This window comes from Rhopalosiphum maidis, chromosome 1 (assembly GCF_003676215.2).
Source record: "Rhopalosiphum maidis isolate BTI-1 chromosome 1, ASM367621v3, whole genome shotgun sequence".
NCBI lineage: Eukaryota > Metazoa > Arthropoda > Insecta > Hemiptera > Aphididae > Rhopalosiphum > Rhopalosiphum maidis.
In genome coordinates, this window is record NC_040877.1 from 43,678,604 (window position 1) to 43,704,783 (window position 26,180).

Consider the following 26,180-nt stretch of genomic DNA (forward strand, 5'->3'; position numbering starts at 1 on the left):
GAAAAAGGCGTAAAACGTATTATGTAAGTTCAGTCTAATACACGATAATTTGAGCGTAACATATAATATATAAATATAGATGTATTATATTATAATATGTATAATTAAAAGAGATATAAAATACTGTTAATATACGCTATGTATGTACAAAATGTATAGTGATGTTTGATTGGATATAAAATAAATAAGTACTTATTATAACATATGTATACTAAACTACGTCACGAGTCGCAATATTTACAAAATACAACATTCTGGCAAAATTATATACGTAACATAAAAAAGAATACAAGTTAATTTTATTGAAACGGTCCAGTATAACTTGTTGAACACTTGTTACGGCCGTGTGCGCACTCCAACTCCTGTATTTAAAAAAACACACACGAGGGTTAGTGGAAAAATATGTTTATTGTATTTCGGTCAATGACTTAAAAAAAAGCACTATCAGCTATATAGACACATTATACTGATTCTTACTACATCGCGGCTGCGGCGAATAAACGTACAGCAAACATAAAATTAAATCATACCATTTTCATATCGTGTATATTGTGTATACCATATTAATATATTAATACGTCAATTATATATATATATAAATAGAATACAACACCGAAACACTTGTTCATGTTGTATTTAGATTTAATGGATAACACGAACCAATAATTTTTCAAAGTGCTTTCGTTTTAATAAACCGCGAGCACCGAATGCACACCTACTCGTACTTTTGTGACCTGCAAACATAGTTAAAAATGTATCTATTGAAATGTATATAATTTGTAATGTCTGACACATTGTCTACACACGCCGAGAGAAACCTTGTGAAACATGCGATGAACAGAGAAACAACTTAATACCATGGCTGCGTACATAATGTATTTATACATAATATTATTAACGTGTATAAATCGTATTGATACGACGACGTGCAAGCAAAACGACGAACGCTAGAAAAAAGTATCGTTTTTTGGTTACGGGTATTGCAGACAAGAAATTTGTTTTTTTTTTTGTCCACGCGCATGCCGAATTGTTTTGGCCGATACACAAAGTATCTATTTCAAATTTATCCGTTTAAATATTTGTGTATACGAACACGTCAAAAAACGGTCAACGACGACGGCGCGTGCAAACAGTATTCCTACACATGTACACCACACACGAATACGGAATTATGTAATATCATATCCTTACATATATGCATATATGCTATTACCACAATTGTACAGAATACGATGTTTTTTCCTTAATTCTCAATTTTTCAAACCGGTAAACACACCGATGTACCGTTAGCGCACTAGGCGTGAAATATCAGTATACATCATTATAAAGTTCACGGAATAGTGACCCTCTCGCAGCGACGATGGTTATGCATATATACATAATGCGTATATATGCGTATGAACCATGTATGTATATAGAATTTAGTGGACGAGAAATAATAATTGAACACCACGCCGGCGGCGGCGTTAGGACAATATAACATTATTCTTTATTCAATCTTAATGCTTGCGTGTTAAAAAAAAAAAAAAATAAAACAAAACATGGTAAAAATACTTTTCTTTTGGGAGTCTGCTTACCGCCTAAGAGAAAACTACACGCGCTTAAGATCCGTAGCGATATGAATATTATTATTTTTTTTTCCATTTAAAGGGCTTATGGTTCTATATATAATTACATCGCGTTCGATACACGTCCGGGTTCAACACGCACGATACCTACGTTGGAAATGCGTTCGTCACAATCATAAGACTATAAATATAAGTATATTTCCATTTATAGTTGTTTAAAATGTATCAGATATAATATATAATATTAAAATTAAGTTTGAATTTTAGTAACAGTCGATAATAATTGATTTTGGATTGTATACAGTATATTGTTGAAACACACTGCATAGCAGCCTCTTGTAAGACGTTCAGACAGGCGAAAATGAAAATTATTGCCACCTACCGCATAGAAAGATGATTTTAGTTTACTGCGAGCACGATTTCTTATCGAAACCATTGGATATATCTGCAGAAGGCAAACGATATAATATAAAGTAGGTATGCAATATATCAATTTATGTATTAGTGTTTCAGTTCAATATTGCAATATATAGTTATTTCAAAATGTTTGTAGTATCTATTTCGATTCAATACTGATATATGTGCTTAAGTAATTTTTGTAAATTAATGATACTTGAAAGTTATATTATAATTAGGTTTAGTTAATGTATAGTAACAAGTGCATTCCAAATTTGAATTTTCTATCTATAAACAATAATTAGGTATTCCAATAGTTATTTTAAAATATTAAGTTTTTTTAAAACAGTTATTTCTCAATAATGGGTTTTTTTTGGAATTGTTGCAGTTTTGAACTGGGGTGACGATATTTTCTGAATGACTTATTTCATTGGTGCTGGTTTTAATTTTTTGCCACTTTTTGTATAGTAGTATAGGTTTATTACTTTATTAGGACATCAAGAGCTTATTTGAGCTATTTTAACAGTATGATAAAAAATCTATACATATATCTCTGGATTTATATATTATCACGTATATTGTATAGGTATGTGTATGATATACCTGTCAAAATTAAACGCGTAAAAAACGGTGTCGTTAATATTATATTCTGTTTTTAGGGGATTAGATTCAGGCTGCATATCTACCAATAAAAAACTACAAATTAATGTCAATTGTACCATCATTGGGATTTTCAGTACAATTGACATCGAATAATTTTTTTGAAAAATATTTGAATCATGGAATGATAGAAAAAAATAAATATTTGTCATGAAATTTACTTGAAAAAGTTGAAAACTACAACTTTTTCACTCTTTCTCAAATTTAAATCTTAAACTATTCGTCATTATTGAATTTTTAAATTTTAAATGATGAGAATCTTAAAGTTTTAAATAATATTAAACTAAAAAATTAATTAAAAAATGTAATAAAATCGATTTTAAATTTTAAACTTCATGACAATTTCAATTAGGTTTTTATAAATGTTACCGGATAATTAGGTTATGGTTAATATAATTAGAAAAATATTAATATTTAATAACAAAAAAATTATAATAATAACTAATATTGGTATAGCGTATTATTGGCATATGCGTATTGCGTACACGTGCGGAAGTGCTCCGCTATTTTTTTACACATCAAGTATTATTTACTGTACACAGATATTTACAGGACACACTATTAGAAAATTGCCTATATTTAACTCCTTAAAAAAAGTTGGTATAAAACTCGTAGTGTATGAGAAATCATATAATATTACGCCGGCACTCAGGTCATTAACCGATTTCAACAGACAGAAATATATTTCCAATTATCCATTTAACATATAGCACGATGTATTTAACTAATAATATAACATATAAATTGCATTGAATAAAAAAACAACGAATACGATTAAACGCAACTAACCGGTGCAAAACGAAACGTGTTCGTGTTGCTAAAATTCGCCCTCACATTGCACTATGCATCTTAATTGCCACGCGCGATTCTTGAATAATCGCAGACTACCTATACATATTATTATTATTATTATTATTATTATTGAATAAATAATTGAATAATTGACTCGTAATAGACAGCTCGTGATTAACGTAGTTAAGTTTTCGGAGAAAAAATCTATACGTATTTTACACTAGCTGGTCCAGCACGTCGTTGCCCATGACAATTTAATTTATTTAATAAAAATATGCCCGTGGATTTATACTTTTTTAAACTCTATTAAAATATGTAAGCTGATTTTTAACACAGTTATTTCGGTTATTTTAATTAAATATACAATATATATATAATAAAATTATATTCAATCACAATAACTATTTTAAATTTCAATAACCAATGTCAACAATATACATATAGATGAAAAAGCGATAATTTATCACGAATCAAATACACTCAACATTTATGTGTTAAAAAGTAAAAAGTAGCCTAATATGATACTAGGGATTATGCTGAATTTATTTTTGAAAATTTTATAGAAATCTATTGAAAACTATGGATTTACATAAGGGTCGTTCGTTTTAGAGCTTTGGTTTTATTTAATAGATATATTTATTATAACTATTGTAACCGATTCTGCGTTGTTTGTAAAAAATTAAATATTGCTAGTGGATTTATTTATTTGTCTAAATTATCATATAAGCTACTGATATATTTACATATTCATTTGTATGGTTTTGGCTAAATATAAGATATTGTTCTAAAATAATATCCAATTTATTTTAATAACTATTTTGTTTTCTGGATCAATAAGCAACCCAATACAAACAAAAATTATTTGTTTTTTATGAGCCAAAAAATCTTTTTGTGAACCTCAAAATTTTTAAAAATTCGCTCTAACCTCTGAGTTGTATATCTTTGGGTATAGGACCTTAATTATGTATCATATTTCAAAACCACGAGTATGATAGATTTGGATGTGGATCGCTTATACAATTACAAACATTGGTTTTTTTATTAAATATAAATAATATTATAATATTATATAGTATAGGCAGTATAGTTAACATATTTATAACAGTATAATAATAATAATAATAATAATAATAACGATGAGTAATGATGTATAATGTATAAATAATGGTATGATCATTTTTCGAGCGTACAGAAACGAAAATCGTTGGTATATTTACATAACCATGGTTTAACGCGGTCGAATGGTTTTCTTTTTAAATGTCATACAGTGTTATATCGAATATCGAAATAATATAACTGGCCAAAGACATTGGTATATATAGAGAAAAAATCAAGGCATAAATACCGACATTGCCGACGTGTCGCCTCTTCATATACGGACATACGGTATGAATGGTATGATGGACTGCAGCAGAATACTTAACTCGCCGCCGACTAGCTAATACTTTCTGTATCTATACTATCATATATATATATATATTATCACGTAAATAATTTATAATGCTGCGAAATTGTCATCGTATATCGCACACGACGTCGTCAAGACGTGTTAAACGTGTAAACGTAACGAATAGCGATTCGTCACTGCGATGTCGACGGGTCACTCTGTATATTTAATGTCATAATATTATATTATATTACAGGTACAAAACGTTTAAACGTGTGGCCTGTGGGCAGTGTATAATGTGTCGTGTAAGTACAGCGCGTCTTTAAAACACGTAGCTATACACCCACGTATGACAATTTATGGATTTTTTAATAGTAATGGTGAAAATGTTTTTTTTTGAAAATTGTGTCGTTCGGATGGAAATAAAGTATCGTTATTATATTGTACTAACATAGGTCACAATATCGGTAAAAAACACATAGAAATATTTAGTATGCTGTCGTTAGTAAAGCAGTAAGGCATACACAATACACACGATGATATTATTGGGAGGTGGTAGTTTAGGCGAATGTAATAATTTTGACCAAAATATTAATAGTCCGTTCGAGCGAGTGAAAATTATTTTTGCTTCAATGAGTGATTTGCTTTTCGATGCGCATGTGACATCATTTTATTAATTTTTTTACTTAAAATGAATATATTACAATATTACTATATTAATGACTTTTTAAATTAGAGTTTATTATTTATTATAAATTATGTATACGATTTGATTTAATCATTTTATTTTTTTTTTCAATTGACATTTCACATCACTATATAATACGTAGGTGTACCTACAATATTAAATTTTATAGATAATGATATCTATAAACCTATATTCATATTTATTCTATACTCATGTACAAACAGTATTTTTGGTATAATTAATACCCGCTCGAACTGACCAAAATGTTTATAACTGTTCGCCAAACCAGAACACATTTTCGGTCCATTCGCCCAAACGGCCTATGTTACCCCCTCTTCCCAATATTACGGACAACGGTTTGCACAACTCACGCATAGCGATCGATGACTTAGGGGCGACGGGTGGTCGTCGAAAGTCGACTCTGGACGTATTAATCGTCGCCGCTACCGTAGTACGCCTTGATGATCTTGTGGTACTGTGGCACAGCTGCGGCCGAGTTTTTGCTGCTTACCACGTAAAACCCGTTGGGCTTGCCGTTGTTGACGAACGACTTTTTCACCGGTTTACCGGCCGCCCGAGGCTTGTAGTAGAGTGTTCGGCGCGGCAAGATTTTAGAACTGGCCGCCGATGGAAGTTCAAAGTCGCCGGCTTGGGCGTACTGCAGGTGATGCATCTGCTGTTGTATCTGTTGTTGCTGATGCTGCATCGGGACCAAGTTGTTGACGCCCTTGTAACGGCCGCCACCGCTGAGTGCGTGCTTGATAGTCGGCAGGTTCCAGTGGTACACCTTGGCCGGTTTGCCATTGGACACGAAACCCACGGGCACTGTGTTCATATTCTTATACGGCGTCTGCTGATGCGGTTGGCCTAACCTTTGACGGACGGCCGACCCGTCGTCGTAAAAGTGTGAATGCGGCGGCAACTTGACGATGAACATTTGTGAGTCCGAACCGCCTTTACCGTCCGCTGCGTACTTGCTCCTCGATTGACTGGCCAACCGTTTTCGGTGATGGTTGGCAACGCCGTTATCACCCGCACTACCACTGGTCCGTACCCTCTTCATGCCCAGCTTGTTCAAAAGTTTGGCGTTGTGCAATTTGTTCGAAGGCTGCTTGGTCGACGTCTTAGCCAGCGCTGCTGTCGGCTCTGGCGTGCTCGCCGTGGACTCATCCGCTACGTACATCACCGGAAACCGTTGGCTATCGTATTCGTTGGCTGTCTCCACGCCGTGGCCGTCGACGTCATTGCCGTTTTCATCTGTCGACTTTACGGCACCGCGGTCTTCCTTTTGTTTCTTAGCAGCCGTCGGTACGACACCAAAAGCAGCTACCATAGTTGCGGTCATCGCAAACAGCAAAATTATTTTACGCATCTCGCGGATTCTCTGCGCACTTCTGAAAAAAATATACACAAGTATGTTAGTCATGGTATACACTTTTCATTATAACATATAAACTTAAATAGAGTATAGGCCCTTTATGAATATGATATTTTATTTTTCACATTTTTATATTGAACTACAATTAATTTATGCATTTATTACCAGCTTACAGTATACATTCTAATACTGAATCTATTTATATTATAAGTGGTTAGTGATTACATTTATATCGTGGCATTAATAACATTGTGAATATAGATGTTTTGATTCTAACTACAGCGTTGACAGTACAATACACTATATAACATATATATAATTTTGATTTGAATTAAGTAATAGTAGGTTTCTTTGTTGTACTATAAGATGCAGATGTGTTGATGAATCGCAGGAGAGGCTAAGATAGGTTAGGCCATAGACGTATAGGACACAGGAAACAAGTGCATATTGACAGAAAGACGAGGGCGATAGAAAGACTTGGACGATACAAAGCCAAGTTTAATATTGAGTACGACGGAGGTGTTAAAATAAATATGCGCCTTCCAAATTCATTAAATTATATTTTAATAATATAGAATACAGAATATTATACCGTATAAATATGTATGTATATTGTATACTTATAACGTTATTTTTATGATCAAGTTAAATAAACATGTTTACGTTCGGTACATGGCGCAAGATTTTTGGCTATCAGTGTTCCAGAACGAAATGTTCCTATCGCAAGTTCGTCGTTAACTCTGACAATATCCGTTTTATTTTGTATAATATATATATACCATATAGTATACACATAACTACATAAATAGATTATACACATTTTAATCGTACATTTTAACTTTATTTGTGGAGAAAAATGCAACACGTAGGCATACTTGTATATAATATTATATAACAACATTTCCGCATTGTCACCGCGATCGAGGAGGATGCCTCTTGATTGTGTTGCTGGTGATGACCCGTCCACCGGGCCAATAAACTAATTATGAGTATAATAATTTACGTACGTTTATTTTGTACTTTTTCATTCGTCGAACATTTTACAGCCATATAATAATAACTGTTATACGTTATAAATTATAATGGAGCCCGAGTCAACGTTGTTAGTCAACCGCTCATAATTAAAATAATAATAATATATAGATCTACATGCGTTTCAAACGGGAAAAAAACGTTGTTATTTTTCAATTCCGTCGACGATTTGTGTACTGTAGCGAGTTTAAAGAAGGACGTAAAAGTCTGTTTTTACTACGCGCAACTACCCACGCTTTACACATAAGTATGTGTGCGTGTGGGAGGGGGGTTTGTGCGATTGCTGTATGCAACAATTCAATTACAGCTACAAAAAATTCTCGCGCTCATATTTGTCTACATAATATTATGATTTATGACACATTGTGGAGTGCGGACAGTGGCTATATGTGTTCGTCATACGTCCATGTTAGTTATATTCTTAAATTTATCTATCTACGCATACAAGTATAAATGTAAAGTATATAAATGTGAAAATAGAAATCTTTGTCACGTGTGTTTCTTGAAACTACTCATTCAATTATTTTGATTTTTTTTTTTTTTTAATGAAAGAGTACATTGTGGAGCAAGTTTTAAGCTTATTTCTGATTCTGTAAGTTAACGAAAAATTGAGTTATTATTTTTTTAAATAATCGGCAAGTACACACATAAAAATATTTTTTTTCATCCTTGTAACCAATTATTGGTTATTTTAGTAAATTGTTGATGTAGTTATACTACTTAGAGTACAAAACTTTTTTGTTGTCTTTATATAAAGTTGATATGTTTGAAATATTATCTATACATAAAATCAGAAAACCAAAATATTTTTTTATCCACGCGCATTACACCAAATGCATTAGATAATCAAATTTAACATGGATGCACTTTGTATGGGTAACGAAGTGCACGAAGATAGCTAGTTATAGATAACCCTCCTCCTTTTTCTTAAATTCGCACCCGACAAAATTTCGATTTTGAACGTGTGCAACCAAAAAACAACAGTACGAATACTGAGTTACTCTGAGATACGCAGTATAACAACTTACAATACGCGTTTCTATATTTTTTTTTAAATATATTGAGTTCGAATCCAGTTGAACTCAGTAGGTACACGTACAACACATGCCTATAGTATATCTATGTATTATTTACTATGCATCGTGTCTGGTGTCGCGTTTAGATATAAACTGAATAAATGTTTTCGTAATAGCTGTTCGGCTCACTTCCTAATTTATAGATATTTACTGCGTGAGTACACAATACGTGTTGTCTCTCACCTAGGCCATAATGAAATAAATATTCTCTGTCTTCTATGTATGGTAGTAACGTCTAAGACAATATGAAAAAAAAAATCATAAAGTTATTAATACACCATACACGCATACTTTAATTATGTTCACATAAACAGTTTTTACTTTAAAATAATTGTGTGAGTTCGGAATGTTTAATATTAAAAATTAAAATGGCTTGTAGCTTGTAGACTTTAGTATTTAACTATGGTAACTATGTACAAAAACATAATAATATGTATAAATACGTGTTACATTTAAATAAAATGTGTATAATAAAAATCATTTTTACATCTAAATAAAAATATTATTTCATTCCACAATATTATACGCTTCTATTCAATTTAACGATTGTATGACGTATACATTATGCAATTTTCAGCATATTAGTTCGTAGTTACTACATTAATTGATTTTTATAACCTGCATGTTATCACTTGTACCCTATCGAAAATTAAATTAGGAATTAAATAATAATATTTAAGTGTAAAAATCAATTATTTTATGGTTTAAACGTTATCCTGGCACTTATAACATTTAGGTAGTAAAAAGAATATTAATTACTGATCTATCATTAAAAAAAAAATATTCTACTATCAATTATACTCTTTTTCTTTTAAATTTATAATTTCGATACTATATAAAAATAGTGAATACAGTTTGATGATTACTCGTTTATTGTGTACATAATAAAATTAGTCTTCGGAAGGTTTCCGGGAATAAATTATAAAAAAAAGCTTAATTAATTTACCGTTATAATGAGCGTCACAATGTGTTTAGTATTGTGTTCATAATAATATTATTCCTTATTCCTATGATAGTATATTACCTATTTATATTAATTTTATACTCTGGTTATTATATCGTTGTACGTTAATGTAGGTATTTATCGTTAAAATTATAGGTATATCTAATAGAAACACATTATCATATTGTAAAAACTATAAAAGAATGACTTAACCGTAATAAGTAATAACTAATAATCGTATGGTTATCGTTTATTTTTCAACACTTAAATAATATTTTAAAGATATATTATATTGTACGTTTAAAAAAATATTAATATTGTAATATTTTACATATTACTCGATGTTGAGCTATGTTTCAGTACATAATTTTAACGAGCGGAAGAAGCAATTTAATTGGAGAGATCAAGATGGAGAACATTACGTTATGAATCATGATATCGTTAAAGATAGAAAATTACTTAGATTATGTTTTATATTCAACCAATATTGTACATAATCAGAGTTATTATAATCGTTTTATAATAATAATATATTAGTCGTCAGGCCGGACTACTGTTTTAATGGAAAAATACACGATGTTGCAGTCCGCAAATATCCCTCGGGTGTTACAAGCGAAACCATAATCAAGTACAATTAGGATCGATATAATATATTTATTTAGTATATTTATAATATTTATATTTATCAATACACATATAATTATAACGAATAGTTGGTATTTACTATTTTATAGTAAAGAAGAAGAAAAAACCGGTCTCGAGTGAATCAGTCGACCACCCAACTCCTACCAACAGTAATTTGGTATTTATCATCCTTATTATTATTATTATTTGATTTAAAACACAGTCACGCCTACCAGCCTACGTGGTTATGGTCGCAGAACATATTTTAATGAGGTATAAAGAATAATACGATATTATTATTTTTACTCTAAGTATAAATATGCACCGTCATTCAGTGAAAAAAAACCATCATAACAACATTATTACACTTGCAGTGTCTTAACACGGTGAAGAATGCATAATATAAAAAATCACTGGTACACGTAATAATAATAATAACAATCATAGCACATGGAGAATTGTAGTGTAAAGCGTAGGTATACCGGTAAAACTCGAATAACTCGGTCAAGATCGAAAACTCGAAGTCTAGAATAATATAAATTATAGAACAAATTATTATGTCGCTATCATATTATAATGATAAATGTTTGATATTAGTATGATAGTGTTCAGTAATATAAACATTATCTATCACATCTCAAAGTTAAGGCTTACAGTGTTTAATAAAATAACTTTTTGAGTCTAGAATGATAAAATTTATAAAATAAATAATTAGTTTTAACGGAAGACATTTTTGTGATTCAACTTTGACTTAAGAGTACCACTTTACTTTTTTAAAGAAAATATTAAATCAGACTTCGTTAAAGCGTGGTAATATTTAAGGGGACTGAGTCTTCCCCCCTCGTGTTCAACTACTTTAATCCCTCTTCGTAATCGTACCAGATGTATGGTGTACGGTTCACAACGCAAATTATTTTTTAAATTATGTGATTATATACATCGTTTGGTCGAGAATCTACTATTATTTTTTAGTTCCAATACATATAAAAATATAATCAATCTACTGTTAAAATATTAAAAAAAAGTTTTTTTTAAAAAACGATTGAATAATAAATTATTATTATTATCATTCAATTACTCGCCGTTATCGTAGAAGCGTGCGCGTACGTGCAGGTGCATATAAATTGACATACAAAACCGCCAATCAATTTGAAACGTTAAACACGGTAAGTATTGGTTAGCACTTCGTTGATCTTTTTCACTTTGCAAAATATATAAACCGCGGTCGCCTGTATACATTTATAATGTACGAATTATAATTTCACACGCTTACTCATAAAATAAACATATTGTATGAATATATAATAAGTGAATATTGTGCTCGCTAATCACTGTAGTAAAACTTAACCTAACGTTTATAAAAGTTTATAATTTATACGTATACGAATGTAAGAGTCACCGTGCTGGTCTGCCTAGCATAAAACTGCAGTATAATATACAGTCATGGTGCTATTTCAGTTAGTTTAAACAAATAAATATTTTTTTTTTATCAGTTACAGTTCTTAGTTTTTGAATGGTATAAAAAAAATTACTGATAGATATGAGTAAAAAGATTGTATTGTGTATAAAAAAATTTACTTCATGGAAGTCGACCTGTTAAAATAAAGGTGACAAATTTTTAATTTAACTTTACCATCACTGCAGGGGTCACAGAAATGACCGAGAAGTAAATTCAAGAGTGTCAATTGATTTTTGTGTGATGGAACGCAAAATAAATATTTTATTACATTGAAGCTTTAATTAGAGACTTTCGCTTTGTTCGTGAACTTTTTCATATCAACTATGACAGTGGTCGTAACGTTAATTTTTCGTAATTATAAATCATATATAGGCAATTTTTGAACGACCTGTTCCATTAAGGAATACTTAAAATGTTTTTTATTTTTTTTATTATACAATAAAATTGCTTTAATTTTGCTACATGGGCGTGCAAGTATATGGCCAATTAAGCAGGGGTAAAATAGGGATGCTCTGTGGACCTGTAGTATCCAAAGTTATAGTTATATTTGATACTAAATCGATCCTACAATATTTTAATATCGAGCAGGTTATGATGGCAACTTTTCAGACACGTCGATATTTAAGGCTGGAGGTCTATAACTGCAGTTTATAGTAAAATTTCAGTGCGATGACATGCTGACAAAACGAATTATCGTCTCAATTAACTACATTGATAGGTTTTTTTTATAGTTAATTAATGCGTTGAATACCTCCTACCACCGAGGGCCACTATAACTATCGTTTAATTTTTAAATACTTCGTTGTGCGTATTCAAATATTAAATAAATATTATATAAAGCGTGTTATTGTTGTTACCAGAGTATGTTAAATTTTCAATCGTTGGTATATTGTACAATAATAAACGCATAGTTTTACTATTTTTGGATTTTAATGTTGTTCTTCCACACTGTTCGACGTATATATATCGTGAATATATATTTATTAATATATATAATATCGTATTTATCGCGTGCACGATGTCGAGGAGCCTATATATTATCGCGTGCATGTGCAGACATCGCTCGGATGTAATGATATTATTATATTAAGGATTATAATGTGTATTAGATGTATCGATGGTCTGAGTGAAAAAAAAATGTGTATTATTTTATACCGCACAACACTGTGCCCGCGAGGTGGTAATAAAACTGGCTCGCGCCTCATTCACACGGTGGAAAGCGTATATTATATACACGTATGTCTAATAATACGATTATTATTATTATTAATAATAATTGAAGAGTGAAAATGACAAGCGTCGAAAAAAAGAAAATAAAAACAGCGAGATCTCGACTGTACATGTATATAATGTATATAATAATATGATGTTACAAACCCATTTATGGATAATATACGCAGCGAAAAGAAAATTATTATTATACAATACACACACACATCATGTACGTTGTACATAAATATATAATATTATATGTGTCATTATCACAATATCACCTGAAAGACGTGTGTCGATTGCCGACAATGACATCGGTGAAAAACGGCAGTATATTATATACGGAAGCGGGAGGGCCACGCCGTGGCAAGGCGTGTTTCACTTTTAACGAGGAGAATGAAAGTCACGGTCATATTTTCTCTAACTCGCGCGATTTTGGAGTTGTCCGAGGAATACAGACTACGCGCGGTAAAGTAATTTGTCGGTTACACACTTACGCGTACTGAAAAACACGTATTTATACTTTGGATATAGGTGGATAAATTATCAAAAGGTTACCATAAGATTATACTTTCTACGCGCAAAATTCGTACTTTACGAGTGCGGAGCGACTGAAGTGAAACATGTAGTATTAGGTACATATAATAGCATACATTTAAGACGTTATGCGTTCGTTCGGTGCTGAAAGTGTAATTTTTATAAACGTACAATGGTTTGTTTTATTTTTATTATTTTACTAGTTTCTAGTATTATACCTACGTAAATAATAACATGAAATACAACTTTGACATTAATATAAAGATATGTAAAATAAAATAATGCCTAGTGAGATTATATATTTATAACATATAATAATACAGATAACCGAGTGCGTGACTGTGGCAGTATGGATAATTATAAAAACAGAGATGTACAAAATAATATTCAATATGGAATTTTCAGTTTTTGTAATACATGCAGCTGTAAGAAGAATTAGGAGAGGGTTAATTAGTGAAGTGAACTCGGACAGAAATTTTTATAAATAAGTATTGTTAATAGCATTGTTGTTGTATATAAGGTGGTTTGGACTGAGTACATGAATCCATTGGAAGGAGACGAGGCTAATATACGATGATTGTTTTCGTCGTCGCGCACTCGCGCGTTTTGATAATTTGTTTCTCGTTACTCGTGTCATTTTTATTTTTACGTTTACGGTTTTTTAGCTCCTAACATGGATGATGTACTACTACTTGAATTGATAAATTGTACATTCAATTATAGAAATATATAAGTATAGAACACACGTGTAAATCTCGCATTGTACGTTTTACTGTCTCAAACTATGGACGCGTTAAGTATGCTGCACTTTTATTATACTATACGTAGTCTGTTGCTGTCCACAAATGTTTATGTATTTATATTTTTATATGTTTTGACGGAGAAGAGTGGGTTTTTTGTGTACGTACCACCACTACACATGTTTACATCTCATATGCTGGTGATGTTCGCGTGTCTACATAATAACAGTCGCATATTATATAGGTACGCGATAATAAAATCGTAGACATGCGAAGTGCTGCCACTCAGTCATTGTACCTATTTAATAGTATGACGACGAAAAAGGTTCTGCAGCTTCTTCGGTCGTTTTACATCTTACGGGGACTCCATACAATTTATTTTGTAATAATAAAACAACGTTCGTGATTATATTATTGACTTGGTACCTATATAGTCTACAACTATACGTTCACGGGCCATTTATATGTCGGAAAATAGTTCGGTATATTGTTAATATTATCAGTTAGTAATTAATTCAACAAGTATAGAAACGTTATCGTCATCGATGGGGCCGTGATTTATCGAATCACGACGAATGCAATATCATACGTATAGTTCAAAACCATTATTAAAATAATTGTGTAGTAGATAACATAATATCATGAAACGATGTCTTTTATATTTTATAGTATGCGTTTTAAATTGTAATATACATGCGTTCTTTGATGCAGTATATTTTTATTTTTCGATATTCGAAAGCGGTAGAGTTGAATTACATTGTTAAGGTTATAATAATAAAAGGAATTTGAATCAGATTAGGAAAATTCAAAATTATTATTTCCATCAAAAACATTATACTTACTAAACGTGGAACGATAATTATACGGCAGATTTAATATTCCAGACGTAATGGTGCAGTTTACACACACACACGACTTGTTGCCGATTACCATAATAAACGTTACCGGTGGTCGGTATATAATATATTATGTATTATGTATACACAATATAATATTATAATCAATATACCTAATCATTAAATTGATGCATCACGATGCACGGAGTAGGTATAATAATGGAAATTATTTCGCAAGGTTAACTGACTTCGAGGAAATGGTGTACAATTGTAAATGGCGATTTCGTGTTATTTATTCGTGAGACTGCGTACGTACACCAGAGGACGACAAAATGTCAAATGACGTGTGCGCGGACGCACGGTTCGTTTCAGGTTAAACAGTTAAATATGGTCACGGGTGTGACGTGTCTAATGTTCATAAAAAAAAGGCAAACTGATTCAAAAGGGTCGTTAGCAGTGTGCTCGGAGCGTATAGAAGACGCCACTGCCGCCGTTCCCTTACCGCACGTACCAAACTATTACACGATACCCGATCGGTGTAACGCCGTCGATGGATACGTAGTATGACCAACGTATACTACCTCTAACCTGCCTACTTCAACCTCTGCCGAGCGATGTGCTACGTGCGACAATTCCGCTTTTTCAACGACAATACAAAACGCGCATTACACGATACATCACATTATAATAATAGTGTACACCGGACCGGTGGTATACGGCCGCGCGCGCGCGCTCGCGTTACCGTTACCGGACAAAAACGGATTGTTTTGCGTTGACCTTGTAAGGGGAAACCAGGTGTTTGGTGCGTCTGCTTTACCAGATGAGAACTAGACGTACATATACAATAATAATAATAATAATAATAATAAATAATAATAATAATAATAACAATAATAGGAACACACGGCACAGGCATATAGACGTCGCGGCGACGGCCGCTGTTGCAGGTACGACCCCCGTTAGACCGCCGCGTCTCCGACTCGCGCGCAATACGTCAACGTCGCGTCGAGAATTCCGAAACGGTGCGCGGCCGATTGTCACGCGTCGTCGTCGTCGTCTCTTGTGACCGGGACGTTTATGCGTATTACCGCGACCGTCCGCGGTCGTCCGCCCGGAACGGTATACGCGGCCGCAATAATAATATATGCGACGTATACGCACGCGCGTGTGATAAACTATGCCTAAAGGTATGTGCCTAATGCGCGTTATGCGCTGCGCCGAGTCGCAGGTACGCGTAGGTATATAATGCGTACGATAAACAATAACGACGACGACGACGATGATGACGATAATAATATAATGTATTATTACGGCGCGCACACCACACCGTTTGCAGTGCACACACACACACACACGCGCGCGCACGCACACTGATGCAGTTGCTGGCGCGCGCGGTCGTCAAACGGTCGTCGTCGCGATATACGCAAAATACCTACATAATATACGAGAGCAGTAATAATAATAATAATAAAAAACGCGTGAAATAACTCGGCCGTCGACGTCGTCGGGATATTATCGTATCGGATTATTATATTGTCGTCGCACGCCGCCGTCGAGATGGAGAACGCATCACTCGCGATTATATCGGTCCGGTGCAGCGGCGGCGGCGGCGGCGGCGGCATCGTTCGCGCGTCTCCGAACGCGCCGCGGTCGCCGTTTGCCGCATTTGTACAAAAACAGCTATGGAAATAGCGATACGTTGGGGGCACACCGCTGCGGAGACGCGTAATATAATATAATATAATATATTATTATATCGTACGGAGAACTCGTCGCCGAATCGATTGTTATTTCCCGGCCGACCGACATATCATTATTATTGTCGTCCGCCGCCGCCGCCGCAGTCGTGGGCATTTGTATTATATTGTATTGTTGTACTATGTCGTATGACCGGCGCGCGGCGAGGAGGAAGCTACCCGCGAAGACCGAAATGCAAACGCGCGTCACGTCCCGCGCCGGCCGCCGGAAATGCATATTGCTTCGCCGTTGACATTACAATATTATCCTGCGTATTCGACGTATATTGTATTATTAATATTTTCTATTCGGACGGGAAAAGTCGGGAGAATCGGTCGCTCGAAAAACGGTATTGTTTAAAATGGAAAATACCGACTACGCGCGCGAACTACTAACTTCGTAACAACCCGCAATCTGCGTCGTAGTCGTACGGTGATGGATGGATATTGTTCATAACTACAGTCGATGGTTTATCTTCATTTTTCAGACCATAACTACACGGTTGTATATATATACATAGACTTAGGACATCATTCGCGGGGTGTAAGAATAGGGACTGTAGTGGCGCGTTTTGCAGGGTGTTGTATTGTGCTCTCCGTCAGCCTTATTTATGTTAGCATTTTAAGTGTAGGAATATGCTTTAGACATCTGACAACTATGTTTCCATATGATTCTATTTCATATTTGATATAGTTATAATATCATGAAGATTGATTACTACAACGGACTACGGAGTGTAAACCCTCCACTCCAAGAAAAGTCCACGTTACACGCCTGCGAATATGTGTGCCTATTTGCATGGGCGGATAGGCAAGTTTTGGCCTACCGGGAAATATTTTTAAGGGCCTCATAGTATACACAATGAAAAAAATATATATAGAGGTATTTTTTTAAATTTATTATTTTTAAGCAAACAATCCTTCTTACTTCTGTTGGAAAATAAATTTCGAAAAAATCTATTAAAACATTAAATTATAGAATTTATAATGTATAATTTTTCTACCTAAGCCTTAAGGTAGTCCAAATAACACTTTATTCTTATGCTTTTTTTGAATTTTCATTCTCACTTATACGAGTATAAACATGTTTCCAATCGATAAACCCTTCGGAAAATGGACCGGTTCCATCACCATAACAGATACAAATACAATAAAATGAAGCTTTATGTTTGAAACTATAAGATACCCATTTACGATTCCCACCATCATTTCGATTAAAAGCTTTTGTTGGTGTAAAAGGAACAATAATCCTCATTCTTCGGTTGAATATGATAGAATGACCAAAATTTTGAAAAATGAGCAAGTGTTGGTTTTTTAAAATAGTTTTCAGATAATGCTAAAAAACAAATAAGAAACATAATAAGATTTGTTACAATATTAAATATTATCGTTAAGCTATTGTGTATAAAAAATTGTACCACTATTGAGTTCATTCAATTGATTTTCAGCTGATTTAGAATGTGATTGATCATTGTCATATTCTTTGTATATGGTTAAAATTTTTATCATAAAACTTTTTATGAACAAAATTGTAAAAAAATAGATACACACTAAAATAGTAGTTACATTTAGCAGTATCTAAAGGTTATATTTATAATTTGTATAAAGTAGTATATCACGGGACTGAAGTCAGGGAGGGGTCTCAACATTAAATATAGGCGAGGGCCTACCGGGAAAATCCCGATAGCCCGGTGGGCCTATCCGCCCATGCCTATTTGCAATGATATATTGATTCTGTTTATAATATGCCATGGTAATATTTTACAACTTTACATGGACCAATAATATATTTTTAAATTTCAATTTCCCGGCTATTACAAATACTTTAAAACACAAATATCTAGATAATTACTTTATTCTGTACTCTCGTTCTCTAATAGTATTTTTTAAACAATATTGATAACAATTATTATATATCATATATTATTTTAGTGATGTTTAAAAGATATTAATTTTTAAACCAGAAAATATTGATCGAGTGATATGTTTGACTATTGGTAAATTTCTCACAAAATTCTAAATTTGCGCGTCGGATGTTGTCATCAGTGTGTCATACACTCGTATGCGTTAGTTCACATATTTTGAAAAATATAAATTTTTATTTATTTATTATTCTTTTTGAGTGAAAGAAAAAACAAATTAAATCTTAACCTCTTTATAACTAATTTATTATTAAATTATTTTTTAACTTTACTACTTGTGTAAACAAGTTAATAGGTACACACATTCCACGTTATAACGAGGTAGAGTAACACTTGGACGTTTAATTTAAATTGTATATTCGTAGCCACTTACTGTGCCAAATATATGATGCATATATTTGTTATAACTTATAATATTCATGTATGGCATTTATGTATTTTATAATTGAAAAAAATCTTGTAAAAACCATCGTAAATAATTTAGTACACATAGATGTTTGTAGATTAAAAATTATTTTTATTTAAAATGTACAATTTATAAATACATATTTTTAATACTTAAATTTTGTACTTTTTGATGTATACATACAATAAATTTGAGCTAATTAAAAGTTATAATTAAAATCATTTATCAAGATTATTTTAATAACTAAAATATTTATATATGGTATGTCCATTATAAACATGTTGTTAATAATTATGCATATTATGTTATAATTTGAAAGGCTTTTAAGTTAGTTCATTTTTCAAGATTTAATGCGACTGAAATTGACCTCATTAATACTTATTATTATTGATCACAACATTGAATACATGATATTGATTACCTGTTTATAAGTTACACTATTAATTTAAAATTAATATATTAAGTATATAGTATACCTACTTACTAGCAACTCATATTTTTGAAATCATTTAAATTGATTTTTTTAAATTTATATAGAAACTCGATTTTACAATCTAAGATTAGTTTAAATAAGTAATACTTCTTTAGGTTAATTAAATTACTAAAATCTAATAGCAGTTTAATAGTTCAATAATTTTACCGTGTTACATAAATATATTATATAGTAATAAAAAAATTCGCTATTGTTAATTAATAATTGTAGTATTATTAGTATTTGGACAAATAACATATTCCTGTCATCAGTAAATATGTAGATTTTCGGTATATAAAAATGATTTAATTTTTATCTCAATGCACTAATATTATGACTGTGAAAATTGATTAGAGAATTAATTAGTATATCGAATATTTTATATATTAAATTATACTATTTTTTGGTATTTGAGAGTTTTTTAGTAAATATATTATTGATAAAAAAATACAAATCGAAACCTATAAATATAGCATATAAGTATTTGTATTATTATATTATTATTGATGACATGCATGAATTGGCGGGTAAACTATTCAAAGTGGACCGGATATTATAAGCTTGCGCCTTGCATGTCAAACATACGATCTACTCGTATTTTATTTGGGACATGGTACAGGAGCTAGTAATTTAAAAAAAACGTATATTATGTCTCCCCGGGCTATAATATTAAATAATAATTGCATATATAGTGTATTCGTCACCAGAATTCCCGTCGTAGCACAATCGACCTGAAGAGGTATTTAAACCAGTTTTGTGCTTTTTATAAGAAATCTAAATCTAAACAATTTATATTGCATCTAGGTAAATAACGTACTGAGCATATTATTATTATTTATATTTTATTGTCACGATAAAATATTAACTTTATTTTAATTATATAGTATTATAGATATATTTGAAAATTTTTATAGCATAATCACTTAAAGTTTGGCTAAAATATTTTAAAACATATTATAACCCAGTTTAAAAATAGATACATTCAATAAAAATTATTTTTAAGGACGTTCAAAATTTAGTGTTTAAAATACGCAATTTATAGATTGGAAAAACGAGTAGTCTTTATCGACATTTTTAACGAGTAATGATAAACATTAATACTTAATAGCTAAATATTTTTTTTTATTTGTAAAATTAATTTAAAATTTAAAATAATGCCAGGAAATTCTTAAGTAGGGACTACTGATGATTAATTATTATTCAAAATATAACGATTACTACTTAGAATTTTTTATGAGTTGGATTCTTTATAAAAAAGCATCTGTTTTATTTTTATACCTATTATAATTTAAAAAATCATATTACTTATATTGAGTAATAAAAATAAAATAATATTAATTAGGTACTAAAACATGATAAATGTGGCCATGTAGATAATTTGTGTATTTACTACAATACAAATAAAAAGAAGGATTACCTATAATATTTTTAAGTGTAAAAGATATTTTTTAAGGTAGGATAATTCTTATTAATTGTTAGCTAGCAATATAAGTATAGAACGTTAAATTGCCTTATTTTGTAAAGTCATACGGAATACGGATTAAAGTAATAAATAAAAATTAACAACTGAGTTCTTGGCATATTATTCCTGACAGAGATATTTCTGTCATTTCAAATTAACTTTTAACGATGTTATTAGTTTGATCAAGTTATTATATTTTACTTTTATCTTTACTTAAATTCGGCCATTTTCTGTTCCTTATTATGATAAACTTATTTCTGGGCCATTGATTGTCAATTGTTTACTTATTAATAATTATTTACTTTGCTATTTATAATAGTATAGTTTCTTTTAATAATATATGAAAGAAGTTACAGCATTTTCTTAAAAGTAAAAAAAAAAAATATTTCATACTACTTCAGTAAAATAATATGGAACTGCATATGTCACCCAACTATTGAAATTAGTGAATTTTCATGTATTATATATGTATATTATATATCATATAATAAACTAACATTTATCTTGTTATTTAGGTGATATTATTTTGCCATGTAACTATTCTGTCAATCATTCCATCAATTTTGTTAACGACAATGATATGGCTCATACTCAAAGTATCGAACACTTATGGAAAAACGTCAAAATGAAGAAAAATCGAAAATGTGGTACTTACAGATAGATTTCTTCTTGAAAATTCCCGTTTCAATAATTGCAGGGTAGCATGTACACAACCAAACAGTACTAATATTAATATTTTTTCAACTAGTAGTTTGTAATCGGTAAACAGTTCTGGTTATTATATTAATAAATTGAAATTTGATTTTTTTATATGTATAACATATTACATATTCAATAATAATTTGTAATATTAATTTGACTATTATTTAAATACCTATTTAAAATTACTAAGAATTAGAGATTAAATGTACAAATATTAGAAAGAAATCGAGCTTACGTATTTAGCATACGTATTTACGTTTATACTTTATATACGTTTTATATATATTTTAATGATTAGTAACGAAAACTATTACCAATAAATAATTTCTTTTAAATATTAAAACGTAAAGTGTTTAACCTTATGATGTTTGACCATGATCTTAGAATATGCATGATGTCATGGAAATATTTTTCGGATGTGTATATAAGCAATTTTAGGATACTATTATTCTTATTTTTTTTTTAATCAGATAATGGTAATTTAATTACTAATAATTACTAGTTAGTATAATACTATAACAAAATTAGTATTTTGTTATTCACGACTCAACTGTAATTTATAATGTAAAAGAATGGCTAGCTCAATAAAAAATTAAATATGAATTAAAAATTAAAAATTATGGTTTTAACTCGTACGAGTACGTGGAAAATTACTAACTAAAATCTAATAATATGCAACTTAATAATTTTATAGATTAAAACAATATGGCAGAGTATATATTATTCTTAGGTAGTTAGGTATTCGTAAAATACAAAATAATATATTTGTATATCAGGAAATATTAAACATTTTAGAATTAATAAGTTCGAAATAAAATGTAAAATTATATGTCATTGTCTATTAATAAATATAAACATATTATATTCTTGCTGTATAAATAATATGATATTAATAAAAATCTAAATTTATAAATTGAATATAGCACGTAGTAATCGGTAGATCGTTTATACTTTTACCAATAAAATAGTCTGTAATATTGTTATTAAAATTCTGAATGGCTAAGTTTTTTTTGATCGAGCACGTGTCGTATATTTTAAAATAAACGTACAGACGTGTTTACAACTGGTCAACTTAAACGTTGTTACTTGTCACCCGTTGACCTAATAAACTAACCATAGTAGCCACCAAAAGACATGCGTCATGTATTGGAATTTATCGTTGTATGCTACCCCTGCAGTATTCAATAATAATGTAGAATATGAATATTTAAAAACAAAATAATATTATTCTTCCCTATTACGTATAATATGTATGTGCCGTTAAATTATGCTCGAAGACAAAAATTACGAGAAAAAAGGTTCAATTATGGTCACGTAAACAAGAAAGGACAAGAGAAGAAATATTATTTATTCATAAGTTAAATAGAAACAAGTAAAATAATATGATAATAATGATGATGTAATGCCTATAGCGGCATAGCGCATCTACTTCCGATACACTGAGAAATGTGTATAGACTCTGGCCACTACAGAGGCGGCGAATGTATTATTTGCTGAAGTCGTGAAGAAAAACGTACGTTTAACCTAAACAAAATGACCTCGGGTCAGGATTTTATTAAAATTATTTTGTTTCTTTTTTGCATAACACCGATAATTTTCAATTGATGATTTTTTTTTAAATTTATTATTACTTGTCTTATTTAATACCGTCTCGCATATAGTGAACAATAAAAATATATATTTTTTTATGTTTTCAATCGCGGAAATGCTTTTGGTTTTTATTCGTAAATATTGCAGACACCACTCTCAATAGCAGCTTTAGATATTATACACTCTGTAATCACGTTGGCCACAACTCACAAGTACCACGATAGTTATGATATATTGATATCTAAATATTTTCAATATTAATTCATTCGCTGAACAATGGAAATTGAATCACGTTTATTTTATTTTCTCATATAATATGTACGTTGTACCTACTTTCATGTATAAATGTTTATTGTATACATATAAATATATTTATAATACAATGTATGTACGTATAGCTAGCAGACGAGTGGATTATTATATTATGCAGACAGCAAAAAGACGTATAACTTGTGGCCGAAGTAAGTCCTTGTAATACGCTCTGATCGCGAATATAACAATATTATAATGTACCTATATATACATTATATGCGTTTCTTCAGATACAACATTGCAAATGTAGCCCACACTCCATAGACGCCTCACGCAGTTGAGGTCTTCAAGTGCCATATTTTATTTTTTGTCACCGATATTTTTCCCAAGGAGTCACTAGAGTTTTTTTTTTATGTTCAAGTTATACCGTATACCATACGTACTAAATTATTATAATACGAATGAATAAAATAATTTTTATTAATGGATATCGGATGGTAATGTGGTAGGTACAAAAATAAGTTTACACGATAAAATATATACATACACACTTTATTACTATCCAGAAAGAATTTGAAATGATAATAAGTTAAAAATATCATAATTATTATTTAAATGCTTCCTGGGATACGATTGCGTTTAGTTCCGCTTCGTTTAAAATTTTGCTATGTCAGCGCTGGGGTTTATTGTTATATTAATTATCATTTCAAAAAAACTAGTGGATTGTAATAAATAATAATTGTACGTAATTATTCTAAGAATTTTTTATTTTTCTTTCAATCCAGTAAATTTTCTTTTACGTATAGGTAAGTTCACGTTGACTGCGCCAACAATATTTAATCATGTATGATAAATGTACGTGATGCACGCGAGTTATCGAATATAATATATCTAATACTATAATTTATAATAATATATATATATATATATATATATATATATTTATATGTTATACCATCGAGTAGATGACAGTATTGCAGTATTAGAAATACGTTCACCTTCGATTTTTAAAGAATAAAAAATGTTCCGAATCTAATGTCATTTATAGTAATATTAATTCCAGTACCTTTATAGATTAATATATATATATATATATATATCTGTAATAGCTATGATATATAATTTTTTTTGTAATAAATAAGTGACAGCTTAAAAAAAATATATTATATTATATTATATTATTATATCTTAACAGATGATACTTTTGTTGTATCTACAGATAAAAAACTATATATTATTATTATTAGGAAGCAGTTAAATAAAAAGATTAATTTTGAAAAACTTAAATGGTTTTTTTGTTATACATACGTATACTTTTAAAAAGTGTTTAATTACTTTTTTGAATTTGAGTAAATATAAAAATTAAATTTGAAAAGTGAACTTTTAGTAATGATTTTACATTTAAATACACATCGATTTTGAATATTATCAGTAAAACTATAGCTATGACAAAAATTACTATATTTTAAGAAGGTGCATACTAAATTTAAAACATTTTTTAAACCTATTTTAATATATTTAACTTTTTAATTTCCTATTTTTGTTACAACTTTAGTTCTATTATTTATACTCAGTATACAACAAAAAGTATATCCAAAGATAAAACTTTAAAAATGCAATATAAATATAAAAGTGTTATTACTCACTACTTTAATTTGAATATTTATTATATATCTTAAGACAATTACTTAACTAATAATTAATTTAAAAATGATAACTTATAATACCTAACACAATATATTTATTATTTTTAGTTGCATACACGGAGAAGTTATACAATGAATATTCATTACAACTTGAAATTTTTGAGTTATAATAACCAATTAAAAATATTTTGCTATTTTAAATATTATACGTATTAATAATTTTGGAAGATATGAATAGTTTTAACTATTAAAATAAAATGAATAAAATTACTAACCTTATTATCTGTCCAAATAAGCTTTGTGAATAAATATATGAATCGGAAAAGTGCAAATGTATTTTCAATTGGTTGTTTCAGTGTTTTACGTATGTTCGAAGACAATTTGTGGAACGAAATCTACTGAGACTTCACCATGCCAAACTTCGCAAAGTGGAAGCCGAAGATCAACTGACGACGCGACTGAGGTTAGGAAACGCGGCAAGCGAGACACTCATCTCTCCATGCCGGTAGGTACATCTTCGTTCGAGTAGGAAATAAAGAGGGCGGGCAATATTGTTAAACACACACATACTCGTACACACATATATACACATAACACACACATACACATACATGCGCGCACGCACCCATACTCGCACCACACAAATAATGTATATTGCTATTAA

At 30.6% G+C, this 26,180-nt stretch overlaps 1 protein-coding gene across 1 annotated transcript; it reads right to left on the reverse strand.

Annotated features, from left to right (window-relative positions):
- Window positions 1-14: 14 nt before the first annotated feature.
- Window positions 15-25,975, reverse strand: LOC113549638. The gene is made up of 3 exons (XM_026951031.1): window positions 25,792-25,975; window positions 5,863-6,885; window positions 15-362 (listed from the first exon to the last, which is right to left on the reverse strand). The coding sequence occupies exon 2, from the start codon at window positions 6,861-6,863 to the stop codon at window positions 5,922-5,924; it is 942 nt and encodes a 313-aa protein (XP_026806832.1). The 5' UTR covers window positions 6,864-6,885; window positions 25,792-25,975; the 3' UTR covers window positions 15-362; window positions 5,863-5,921.
- Window positions 25,976-26,180: the final 205 nt, after the last annotated feature.

Bases quoted from the DNA above. Each gene is read 5' to 3' on its own strand.
- LOC113549638 (XM_026951031.1), bottom strand. From the start codon at position 6,863: ATGCGTAAAATAATTTTGCTGTTTGCGATGACCGCAACTATGGTAGCT.